This window comes from Sitophilus oryzae, unplaced genomic scaffold (genome assembly GCF_002938485.1).
Source record: "Sitophilus oryzae breed Bouriz unplaced genomic scaffold, Soryzae_2.0 scaffold_1420_pilon_pilon, whole genome shotgun sequence".
Lineage (NCBI taxonomy): Eukaryota > Metazoa > Arthropoda > Insecta > Coleoptera > Curculionidae > Sitophilus > Sitophilus oryzae.
The window spans coordinates 1012619-1026505 of NW_022146083.1; the positions used below are offsets into that span (position 1 = coordinate 1012619).

The 13887-nt window shown below is 31.1% G+C and overlaps 1 protein-coding gene across 1 annotated transcript in view; it reads left to right on the top strand.

Moving 5' to 3' along the window:
* Positions 1-13887, top strand: part of LOC115876170 (aminopeptidase N-like) — a 35521-nt gene that overhangs the window by 17434 nt on the left and 4200 nt on the right. The window contains 6 exon segments of the mRNA XM_030891855.1: positions 199-218; positions 220-307; positions 309-399; positions 1275-1552; positions 2800-2999; positions 3588-3902. Coding sequence (XP_030747715.1) covers positions 199-218; positions 220-307; positions 309-399; positions 1275-1552; positions 2800-2999; positions 3588-3902 — 992 coding nt within the window.

Consider the following 13887-nt stretch of genomic DNA (forward strand, 5'->3'; position numbering starts at 1 on the left):
TGGCACGAGGTTAATGCGCGACGTTGCCCCGACGTTTGGTCGCCGTGACACAACACTTGTCCCGACGTCCAAATGCTGCTTGGGTATTTGTAAGATAACTTTATTTTACCATAAATAACTATTACTTATTATTAAATAAGAAAACAACAAACAAACAAATATGATTTCCTGAATTTTCTAACAATGGTTAATTTTCAGAGGGTCTATTTAAGAGAAAGGCTCACGATGTACTGACCAAGAAAAGTTCTTGTGGTGGATTCCTGTGATTCATTATCAGACGGATAAAATGAATTTCTTAGACACCACTCCCTGATTTGGATGATGCGGGAAAGAGAGAAATAGAGTTGAAGAATATGCTATCTAATGATCAATTTATCATAATCAATCCAGAAGAGATAGGTAATTAGTTATATAGAGTCTTTTCATTTTCTCAAAATGGTTGCTCATGATCAAAATTAAATGTTATGAATGAAAATCAATATATTATTCATTCTAAATTGTTTATTAGTGACCCATTTCGGCTATTCAGCCATTATCAGACACCTTTGTCAAAAACTGCCTTCGTTTGACTAAATGCTACTTATATCGTATGATCGAAAAAAAACGGCGTCAGATGGCTGGGGAGTGACAATCGTTGATAATTTTGGCGAGGTTAATCTTTAGACGTCACTTACTAAAAATTCACATAAGACTCGTCAAAAATTAACGCTAATTATAGAGAGAGTAAAAAAGAATAGAATATTCCCAGACACAATCTATTTCCAAAAATTACTATTTTTTCTCAAATTTTAAACTACATAATTTAAAACTCATCCTTACTCAATATAAAATAAATTACAACCTTCTTAAGGATAACTGGCCGTAAATAGCAGTAAATAATAAAGAAAAACACGGGCCCAGCAAATTATGTCTAGGGCTTGATCTCGCCAAAATTAACGAATGTCATTCCCAGCCGTCTTTGACGCCGTTTTTTTTTCGATCATATAGTATATTAAGTGTATATGGGTTGAATTATTCATCTTCCTTAATCTCTATATACAAATGTGATCGAAAAAAAAAACGGCGTCCAGTTGCCTTCGAAATGAAGATCGATGATATTTTCATGATATAATTTATACATAAAAAAAGAAAACAAGCGTTCATTTATGCCGTTTTTTTTTACTGTATGGTACCTAGCATACCCACAAATACTTTTTTGCATTTATTCCAAGTTAGGGAATCACCCACTATATGATTTTGATCATGTAAATTGTTATTCTTATTTTATCACGCAGGTCCATTCCCTGTAAACTATGACGTAGATAACTGGAATATGTTAGCCAGATATCTTCAAACCGAGAACAGAACCAAAATTCCAGTCTATACCAGGGCCAAGCTACTTCACGATGCTTGGAACTTGGCTTACGCAGGCGACCTCAGCTTCGCTACTGCGCTGAATATGACGCTGTTTTTGAAGAACGAAAGAGAATATCTCGCTTGGGATCCAGTGTTCACACTTATCGACCACATAGGGAAACATATTGACAGTTCAGCAGTACATAAAAAATTCCAGGTAATTCTGAAAAATTGCAAATAAATGATTTTTTTGGCTACAATTTATTAACAATGAATAAAACTTATTCATTTACACTAAATGTCAATTATATTTTAAGATACTATACAGGGTGGTGCGAACTGTATTCCGGAAACGCCGGTAGCATATTCTGGAGATAAAACTAAGTAAAAAAGTTCGTATAAATGTATGTCCTAAAATGCTTAGTTTCGGAGATACAGGGTGCAGATGTTTCATTTTTATTTCTATTTTTTCCAAATAATTTCTGAAGTAACGTCAATATTTGGATGGAAATTAGGGTCTGAGAGTTTTTTGACATGAGAAATTTGATTTTGATGTCAATATGACTCCTGGTTGTAGGGGTCGCCACCTACATGTGTTTTGACAAAGGTTTTGACTGTTTTGAAGAGTAATAACTTTTCGTCCGTACCTGTATAAAACTACTGAGTAAAAAAATATATTTTTTCGTGATTTTTTACGTAAAAAATGTCTCTTGGTAAAAATCGCTGTGAGCAACAGTTCTCAAGATATTTAGAACAGAAATAGTCAATACATGTCATTATTGACAAAAAATTAACATATGTTGAGTAGATATATTTTTTATATTTTTAAATTAATAATTTTTTTTTAAAATTAATCATTTATTTTTTAAATTAATCATTTATTATTTTTTTCAAAACAGTTTCTGTAGAACTTTTGGCACAAAAACATTTCAAATTTATGATTTTACTCTAACAACTCGAGAACCATTACTGGTAGCGATCTTTACCAAGAGACCTTATTTACGTAAAAATTATCGTAAATTTATATTTTTTTATTCAGTAGTTTTACACAGGTACGGCCGAAAAGTTATTACTCTTCAAACCAGTAAAAAATATATAGGTGGCGCCCTCTACAAAGTAGGAGTCATATTGACATCAAAATCAACTTTCTCATGGCAAAAAACTCCCAAACACCAATTTTCATCCAAATATTGACGTTACTTTAGAAATTATTTGGAAAAAATCGAAATAAAAATGAAACTCCTCCGAAAAGCTTCAGAAATACAGTTCGGATCACTCTGTATATATTAAGTATATTATGTAGACGCTATAAGGATGCAAATAGATTTCTGCAAAAATTCGAATAAGAATTTGATTGTCAATTCTCAAAGCAGTTCCTATTTATTTATCTGAACTTGAATTGATTTTTCATTGTGCTATTCAGAATACTCTGTATAGTTTTTTTTTAAAAATAATAATTTTTAGACTTATGTACGCCTTCTTCTTACACCTCTCTACGAAGAACTGGGAAATGAACCTCAAGAAGGCGAATCCGAGGGCAGAGCTCATCTGAGAAGCTCATCCAAAGTATTCTTGTGTCAAGCCGGATACAAACCTTGCATCGAGGAAGCCCAGAATGCTTTCAAAAAGTGGATGGAAAGTGACAACCCTGATGAAGGCAATCCGTAAGTAAACAAAACAGGTATCTTATGCCGGGTCCAGACCAAGCGGACAAAACAACGACAAGACAGAAACATTCCTGTTTTACAACAAAATTGCGACAAATCCAATACACTTCTGCGACATTTCTGTCTCATTTTTGCTTTGTTTCAAAATTCGGGGACTTTTCAATGTCCCGTCTCGAGTCGGTAAAGATCAAAGTGTCTATGTTTTGTTCGTATATTTTACGACAAATTGTCGGCGCAGTGTGGATGGCGTGTGCTGCCAACAGTAGGAGACCAGTGAAATCACACATGGTTATTAATAAAACTCATTTGCAACAACTAAACTTTTGACTTTGTTGTACTTTTGTCCTTGCGGTGTGGACAATTTGTCTCAAGTTTGTCTTGTCAGAATTCCCCATTTTTTGTCGCAAGTTTGTCTTGTTTCTGTCTCAAAATCGTGTTTACTTTTTATCGCCTTGGTCTGGACCCGGCATTACACTCATCAGCAGCCTGAGATGGCGCACTGATTCACCATATCAATATTTTAGCATTGTTATAAAGAAAATATTTATTTTCAAAGTTAAAATTTGATGTTTTCTTCTTTTTCAGAGTCGCAAATCAGTATATTTGTCCAGTTTTCAAATGGGGTACCAATGAAGAATGGGAATTTGGATTACAAAGAATTATCCGATTCCCTCAAGGCAGGAAGCCCAGTGAAAGAACTTACTTGCTCAAAACTCTGGCAGGATGTCCTAACGATTCTTGGAAGATAGAGCGATTGCTCAATATTACTGTCTTGGAACAGAACGGAAACTTCACTGATAACGACATCTATTTGATCTTCAGTATGCTGACAGGAGGTGCGAATGGATACACCACCTTGTTCAACTTCCTTAGGAAGAATTGGGATACCATTAAATCCAGGTCAGAATTATTGAACTTTTATTGGTTTTCTTAGGTATACAGGCTGTCCCAGGTTCTAGAGAACTACAATATCTATATCAGAGATTTTTTGCATATCATTGTTTCACAACGAGATCTATCGATTAAACATATTTTCAATATGGCGGTACATCCCGAAATACCGGAAGTTGACAGCAACTTTCTTATTTTAAATGTGTACCCCCATTTTTTATTACACATTTAAATTATTTTTAAAATTTTATAAATTTTCATATCAAACACTCAAAAAATATTAAAAATTTTTGGAGGAAAAAAACAGCCTGTCAAGAAAAATTTATAGCCTAAACGTCAAATTTAGTGATAGCCACTATGACATAAAGAGAAGACATGTGGTTATCTCTTTCAAAAATTGAATTGTTCGAATGTCAAATAATATTGGCCGTATCTGTCATGTTAAATAATATTGTCCAAGCCAATGTTCTAATAGATGATATACACCTATGGAGAGCGTACAAAAATATAAATATCTATGCAGTTGGTTGACCGAAAACTTGGATCAATCAGCAGAAATAAAAGGTCGAATAGAAATAACCAGAGCATCCTGTGTAAAACTCAAAAAATATCTCTGCAGTGGAGACATCAACTTAAAGCTTAGATTAAGAATGCTAAGGAGTTAAATATTTGCAACTCTACTCTATGGTTCAGAGGTTAATAATTAACTTAAAAAGTTCGATATGGAGAAGCTTGAGGCATTCGAAAGATGGTGTTATCGGCGTATGCTGAGGATTGCATGGACTGACAAGGTTAGAAATTTAGAACTGCGACGCAGAATTGAGAAGGACGAAGAGGTGATTAACACCCTTAAAAAGAGAAAACTTGAGTACTTTGGACACATAATGAGAGGACCTAAATATACCCTGCTGCAGAACATAATAGAAGGAAAGATAAAGTGAAGAAGGAGCCAAGGAAGAAGAAGAACATTATGGCTCAAGAATTTGAGAGAATGGTTTGGAATGACTTCAAACCAGTTATTCAGAGCAGCCGTTAACAAAGTTAGAATTGCCATGATGATTTTCAACCACCATTAGGAGATGGAACCCGAAGAAGAAGAAGTCATGGAATTGAACGATCAAAAAATTATCATACATCATTTTTTTCAAATGGAAACCCCATTTTTTATTTTACTAGTGAAAAGGGTTTTTAATTCGTTACTTTTTGATTATAAATGTTCCTATACCTAAAATAAATGAAAATTGGTTGAAAAAATCCCGTTTGTAGAATTACTTTTTAATAACATATATAACATTTTTACCATTATCATAGTTCTTAGTAAAATCATTATAATTAGAATTTTGTAGACTTTTTGTTATATCTTGGCCGGTAAAACTATCAAAAACTATCCATTTCAACTATTTTTTTTCTTGTCTCGCTGTTTTCTGGTCGTGAATAATCATTCAGTCATCATAATATGATCAATCGTGGTAGTACTTATTAACACAATCTATACTAATATACAGGGTGTTTCAAATCAAATGCGAAAAACTTCAGGGGCTGATTCCTTGTTCAAAATAAAGGGTAGTTTGCTTCATAAACGTTGGGTCAAAAGTCAACCATTACGGAGATATCGCGGTACAAAGATGGCGGAAAAATAATGTTTTTATTTTTTATCTTGAAAACGAAAAGAGATAGACTAATGAAATTTTATGGAAGCATTACTGTTATGAAAACACACTTTCTGGTAATTTTTTCACTTTTTTAAAATGAGTGGAAGGGGTTGAAATAAACTACCCTTATCATTCTTGTTAACGAAATTTAAAGAAAAATCTTATCAAACACATGCAAAAAAAAAATTTGGATAGTTTAGTTTGTTTAGACACTTTTTTATCTCTTGTGTTTTTTTAGTAAAACTCACCGATTTGGAATTAAAAAATAAAATGTAAAGCATTACATGTCAGGACAAAAAACATTTTAGGATAAAGAATCTAGTAGGCTGCTGTCAAACAGTTTCATTTCGTAGTAATATCGTTACATTTTCTTCTGAACGGTAACCTCTTAAAAATTATTTACCAAGACAATTTTTAATTCTGTATTTTAATTCATGAAAGTACAAAATAATAAAAAAAGTGCATATTAAAAAATAAAAATGTTTTTTGTCCTGACATGGGGTAATGCTTTACATTTTATTTTTTAATTTCAAATCGGTGAGTTTTATCAAAAAAACACAAGAGATAAAAAAGTTTCTAAACAAACTAAACTATCCAAATTAATTTTTTTGCATGCGTTTGATAAGATTTTTCTTTAAATTTCGTTAACAAGTTTAATAGGGGTAGTTTATTTCAACCCCTTCCACTCATTTTAAAAAAGTGAGAAAATTACCAGAAAGTGTGTTTTCATAACAGTAATGCTTCCATAAAATTTCATTAGTCTATCTCTTTTCGTTTTCAAGATAAAAAATTAAAACATTATTTTTCTGCCATCTTTGTACCGCGATATCTCCCTAATGGTTGACTTTTGACCCAACGTTTATGAAGCAAACTACCCTTTATTTTGAACAAGGAATCACCCCCTGAAGTTTTTCGCATTTGTTTTGAAACACCCTATATAAAATCCTTAAGTGACTGACATACTGATTAATCACGATTCTGCTCAAACCACTCAACGTAAGAAGCTCAATTTTGGCCTACAGGTTGATTCTGGGGTGTAGAGGTTCGATAATAAGTGATTTTTCGAAATTTCAGTTCCAAGAGGGTGAAACCACCCCTCAAATATTACAATATTTTTTATTTAAAAAATGGTCAAGTTTCCGAAAAAACGCTTAAACACGTATATTTTATTTTGTTTTTTTACATATCTTGTTTCTATTCTGTTTCGAAAAATCTGGTCATTGATTAATCACGATCCTGCTAAAAGCGCTTGACGTAAAAAGCTGATTTTCGGAAAACGGATTGACTTTTGGGTGTAGAAGTTCGATAAGAAGGGATTTTTCGAAACTCGAATTCTAAGGGGGTGAAACTATCCCTCAAATATTAAAATATTTTTTATTTAAAAACCGGTGAGTTTTTCGGAAAAACTCTTAAACACGTATATTTTATTTTGTTGTTTTACATATTTTAAGATTTCTTATAAATTTATACAGGGTGTTTCATAAAATATGACCATTGAGTAATCACGATTCTGCTTAAACTGCTTGACGTTTAAAGCTGATTTTTGGCAAACGGATTGACTGTGTGGTGTAGAGGCTCGATAAGGAGGGGTTTCTCGCATCTCAAATTCCAAGAGGGTGAAAACGCCCCTCAAATATTACAATATTTGTTCTTTAAAAACGGTTAGTCTTTCGGGAAAACGCTTGGACAACCATAATTTATTTGTTTTTTTACATATTTTGATATTTTTTAAAAAATCATACAGGGTGTTCCAAAAAGTTGGGTAATTTCTTAACCACTATTCTGCTTAAACTGCTTGACGTAAAAAACTTATTTTTGACAAACGAATTTTTCGAAAGCCAAATTCCAACGAGATGAAACTACCCCTCAAATATTACCAAGTTATATAATAATATCGCCATATTGTTTTTTTTTCATGCTGATATAAATGCGAGAAAATTTTATCCAGTTTGTATGTTAATGGAAATTCTTGTTTTGCTTTATCATCACCATTTCAAATGATTAATTCGACGCGAACGAAGTCGCTGGTACACGCTAGTAAATTATATTTTGATTGGGAGTTTTTTTATTGTGTATTTTTTTTAAACATAGATCTACTTTCTTTGGTGGCTCGCACTATATATTTACGTGACCGCATTTATATGATTTTGTTTACAAAGTAATGTGATTAAAAATACTAGGTTAAAGGGTTAGAGGTTATCTTTACCATAGAGGATTGAATTTTAAAGTTTAATGAAATATATATCGACCAATGACTGTGCAATTTGTTATTTAAATAATTTAGATATTGCATTATAGTCTTTAAAATTAATGTTATGGGTACATGGCTAACGCAACTTTGTATGTCAATCCCATCAGCTTTACATGTACTTATATTAAGCTTACAATTGGACCCTATAACTGAACTTTTTTGTCTTTCTCTACCCTGGTGATTCACCTACATTATATTTTTACACTGATATTTTTGTGAATGGTAGAGTCTGTAGCATTTATAAAGGTATTTGTGTCACACAGTTCTATTTTTTCTGAACAGGAACAAATTCACGACTAGTTTCAAATGCTATTTTTAAAACTAATGGTCCAAGTGACTGATTTATTTGGACGCATGCTGCAATAATATTTTAGTAGATATTTAATTTTTAAGAAACTATTTCGCATTACTTTATTTTTATTCTAGCAAAATATATTTTAAGCGTTTTAAAATATTTTTTTTTTTCGATATTTTGAATTTCCATGTAGGAGCTCTCTCGGCAATATACAGGGTGCTACAAATTCGAGGTACGAGCATTGGTATCTCGGTAACCGTAATAGGTACGAACAAGGTTAAATTAGCGTAAAGTTGAGCTTTGGAATGTTCACCAAGATGTCATCAAAAAGTTTTAAAAATTTCAAGGATTGCTGAGTTTTTTGGAAAAAACGGATTTTCTGGAAAATAAATTTTATTTTTTCCTATCGTTACCTTTTAGAAAATCAAAAACTAATTGCACATTCTCATAGCCACTTTATTAGGGCTATCTAATAGTATTTTTAGATTTTCAAATTAGCTGATAATTTGTGATATACAGAGACCAACTTAATTTTTTTAAATACGGACCTGCATTTTTATTTCGGGTTTTGAAAGAACTCGTTTTCCTGAGTACAATAATTTTTTTTTGGTTATGGATAAATTTCGAATCTTTGAATAAGAAGACATAATGCTATTCATGTATTCATGCATGGTGGGCGGAAAAAGGACTCTAGGGTGGGGATCCTTGACAGTTCTGTTTGACGATTCATTTGAATTTGATTTGAAATTTTGTGGGTTTGTCAGTCTTTACGGAGCTTATTTTATGTTATTTATTATTTATTCTACTACTGATAGTTGTATAAAGGTAGTAAATCTAGATGGAAATTGTGTGGCAGAACTTAAAATAACAGTGACACTATCGCAATTTATCGAAAAAGACTCTAAAAGTTGGTTGTATAGCGTGTGGTAGATCTCGGCAAAAATCGAGTGAAATAATGGAACAACTTTTCGCTAGTAAGTGACTATATAATATACATACGTGTAATAAACCGATCATTTATGAAATTCACTTAAATTAACTAATTATATATTTTTTTTGCCATTTTTGCTTTTATTTACTACTTGTCAAAGATTAGATGTCAAAGAATTTAGATACGTCAATTTGACTTACCTGCTTCAGTAGCGTATCGAATGTTTAAGGTTATAAATAATTATTAGAACTTATCTATTTTTATTAGAATTTTATATTTTTATAACAATTTTAATTACTACCAACATTTATAACAACGTATGACACAACGTAAAATAAATAAAAAAATTATAGAGTCTAGCACACGTCTACCCTACATCATAGTTTTACATTTTTTAAATAAAATTAGAACGGCACTGATAAACCGGAATTTAAGTCCGCCATATTTGAGGCCCATCGCGGTGGACCTAAGATTTTTGATATGCTCCTTCCTTAGTTTACAGTTGAGGGTTGGAACCTTTGGTGTTACACAGCAAAATAAAAACACTAAATCACCACAATACACCAAAACGTGTTTTGGTGTATTGTGGTGATTTAGTGTTTTTATTTTCCTTCCTTAGTCTTCTTATTCAAAGTTTCGAATCAAATCAAATGTCCAAATGTCAAACAAAACTGTCAATTCATGATATCGATTGGTTCATGAAATAGTGTTTATTAATTAATTATAAATGCCAAACACCCTGTACTTTAAAAGGAAATATATTTTATGACCTCAAATAGCAACGCGATCAGCCTTGTTTTTATTTCCGTTGATTTATTATTCTCACAGCATTTGTAATTCTCTAAGGAATTTTTATGAAATATAATAAGAAATTAGTAAAGATCTTTAACAAAAATCAATGTTATCCATTAACGATACAAATCAATAAATAAGTAACCTTAACATTTTCCAAGTAATCACAAAATAAAAGATTTAAATATTAACAGAGGTGCTGTGGTATTGTAAAGAGAAATAAACAAAACAAATCACGAATCATGGAAGCAAAACTATATTTTTACCAAATTAGATATTTTTTATACAGGGTGTCCCAGAAATAAGTGCACGTATTTTAAGGGGTGGTAGATCTCGATAAAAGAAACATTTTTTCTTCTTTATCGTTTTTCAAATAAGTACAAAATAACGGAGTTATTTTACTTTAAAAATTTAAAAAACAAATATTTTTTGCTAAAATTTTGAGAACCACTGGATCTTTTCTGGATTTTCTTTCTTGTAAATTTAATCTAATACCTATGTTACCATATTATCAAGAACTTATGTTTTTTAACTAAAAATTAAAAAAAATTTCAAAAATTTTTTCAAAAAATTTCAAAAATTTTTTCAAAAAATTTTGAATTTTCAAAAAAAATTTTCGCAAAAAAACCCTCATAGGCGTGTTTCTGGAGTTGAACTATACTACCAGTTAAAATATTTGCACTTATTTCTGGGACACCCTGTATATTATGGGCAAATAAATAAATATAAATGTAACAATAAACCACAACAATTTTTCCACATTAGATGTATTACTTTATACAGTTTTTAAAGATTCAAGTATGTATAGTACACAATTTATTTTTTGTAACTTTTCCTATATAGAGAATATAATTTAAGATAGTTTTGACAGATCTGTAGAAGAAAATCATAATAGACTTGTCATTTTGTGACATGCTTGTGATTGTTATGTTTGTTTAACCAGGACCGGATTATTTTAAATTTTCACCTAATTTAGTATTTGGCTCAACTTTCGTTTAGCTGAAATTTGTTATATAAAAAATGACTTTATATATACGTTTAGAAGGCGTTAGGAGTACAAATATACAAAAATTTTCCTGCGGAAATGCGTCATTTTCATTTTTCGGACTTTAGTATAGCCGAAATCTGTTACATCAAAACTAGTCTTCGGGGTGTGTTTTAGACATTTTTCTAAACATAAAAACATAAAAAAGTGCCTGCGGAAATTTTTTATTTTTATTTTACATAAAAAAATGCTTTGATTTTAGAATAGCCGAAACCAGTTACATGAAAAATGAACTTATATTTGTTATATACGAGCCTTTACGAGCAAAGAAATACAAAAAATTCCTACGGAAATGTGTCAATGTCATTTTGTGCACTTTGTTTTTCATACATTTTTCAGTTTAGAAGGGGGGACTTACGGGACCCGGGAGCGAATAAGGGTGCTGGGTGGGGTAAAACATCTTTCGGAGGAATAACAATTCTTGTAGAATAGATAATATAGGTTCTTGCAAACTGTACCTCGGAATGTTGCACTTATTCTTGTTTTTAATTAAAGCTTTACGTAAATAAGGCTTTACGTAAACGGTGGCGCAGACGCGGATATTGTCAGCAGGATCAGGAAGGCGCAGCGAGCCTTTGGCCAACTAAAATCAGTTTGGACCTCCCGTCAACTCTCCATACAAACAAAATTAAGAATATTCAATTCCAACGTCATACCAGTTTTATTATATGGCTGCGAGACATCCATCAACCGTCCACAGGTATTTATCAATCGCTGCTTGCGGAAAACACTTAAAATCTTTTGGCCAGACACTATACGTAACACCGACCTGCTTCATCTTACAAAGCAACAAGAAGTAGGCATTGAAATCCGCAAAAGAAAATGGGGTTGGATAGGTCACACTTTGCGGAAACCTGATAGTAATATAGCGAAATCTGCGTTGGAGTGGAATCCCCAAGGAAAAAGAAAGTAAGGACGACCTGCTCAAACATGGAGACGTTCCATACTGGATGAGCTTCAACAAGTAGGGTCAACATGGAAGGAAGCAAAAACAACTGCCAAAAACAGAACCCGATGGAGAGCTTTCACTGAAGCCCTTTGCTCTGCGTAGGAGATATAGGATCCTATATACTATATATATACGTAAATAAGGCTGATTCAAAACAAAAAATCATTGGATCATGCAGTTTTCTTTTATATTTTAATAATTAACAGTGATTTTGCAAATATATTAGATTGGTCGTTTGAGTTGCTTTGGTTAGCTTTTCTCTGTGGAGGGTGTTAAGCTGTGGTTTTTATATTTTAATAATTAACAGTGATTTTGCAAAAATATTATTAGATTGGTTAGGATTTGGGTTGCTTTGGTTAGCTTTTCTTTGTGGAGGGTGTTAAGTTGTCGTTTTTATATTTTAATAATTAACTGTGATTTTGCAAAACTATTAGATTGGTTAGCATTTGGGTTGCTTTGGTTAGCTTTTCTTTGTGGAGGGTGTTAAGCTGTGGTTTTTATATTTTAATAATTAACTGTGATTTTGCAAAAATATTATTAGATTGGTTAGGATTTGGGTTGCTTTGGTTAGCTTTTCTTTGTGGAGGGTGTTAAGTTGTGGTTTTTATATTTTAATAATTAATTGTGATTTTGTAAAAATATTATTAGATTTATTATTAGATTAGTTAGACACTTTTAAATGATTCTTTTTGGTTCAAAAGTGATAAAAAGATAATTTTTTATGTATTTATGCTTACAAAAATGGAAAATGAAAATCAAGCATTTCATTTTTTTTTTATTTTCCTGAGTTTGTAAACGCTTCTAAAAGGCAAAAATATGTTTATTTTTTATATAACTGATTTCAGCTATTCTAATGTCTAATAAATTTCCTTAGATAATGAAAACAGCTTATTTCCGCAGGAAAATTTTTGTGTTTATATGTTCAGAAAAATATTAAAAATAAAACGCAAAATGTATTTTTTTATAGCAGATTTCAGTTATTCTAAAGTGCGAAATTTGGAAATTACGCATTTCCGCAGAAAATTTTGTGTTTTTCGTGGTTCACAGTAGCTTTTTAAAGACAAAATTTTTTTTTCTAATAACTGATTTCAGCTAAACGAATGTTGACCCTAGTATTTTTGTATCTCCCATAAACCCAAAATAAATTCGTATAAATTATTCAAAATAAACAATTTGCTTCATTTTAAGGAGTTCTTTAAAAAGTTTCAAATACATATTTTTCTGTAAAATAAAATGGGGAAACCTTACAATTTTTAAAATTTATATGGGATTTCCTATGTTCACGTCGACGATGTAACACACGGTATTGTAGATGTGTCATCTGCTGGCTACTGTGTTACTTAAATTATAAATTTTTTCCGATCATTGACTCCCCTAACCACCTTTACCAGATGGTTTTTATATTTTAATAATTGACTGTGATTTTGCAAAAATATTATTAGATTAGTTAGGATTTGGGTTGCTTTGGTTAGCTTTTCTTTGTGGAGGGTGTTAAGTTGTGGTTTTTATATTTTAATAATTAATTGTGATTTTGTAAAAATATTATTAAATTTATTATTAGATTAGTTAGCATTTTAGACACTTTTAAATTATTCTTTTTGGTTCAAAAGTGATAAAAAGATAATTTTTTATGTATTTATGCTTACAAAAATGGAAAATGAAAATCAAACATTTCATTTTTTTTTATTTTCCTGAGTTTGTAAACGCTTCTAAAAAGCAAGAATATATTTATTTTTTATATAACTGATTTCAGCTATTCTAAACTCTATTAAGGTTCCTCAGAAAATGGATTCGGTTTATTTCCGCAGGAAAATTTTTATTTTCCTCAATTCGTGAATGCTTCTAAAAAGCAAAAATAAATTTATTTTTTATATAACTGATTTCAGCTATTCTAAAGTCTAATAAATTTCCTTAGAAAATGAAAACAGCTTATTTCCGCAGGAAAATTTTTGTGTTTATATGTTCCGAAAAATATTAAAAATAAAACTCAAAATGTATTTTTTTATAGTAGATTTCAGTTATTCTAAAGTGCGAAATTTGGAAATTACGCATTTCCGCAGAAAAATTTCTGTTTTTCGT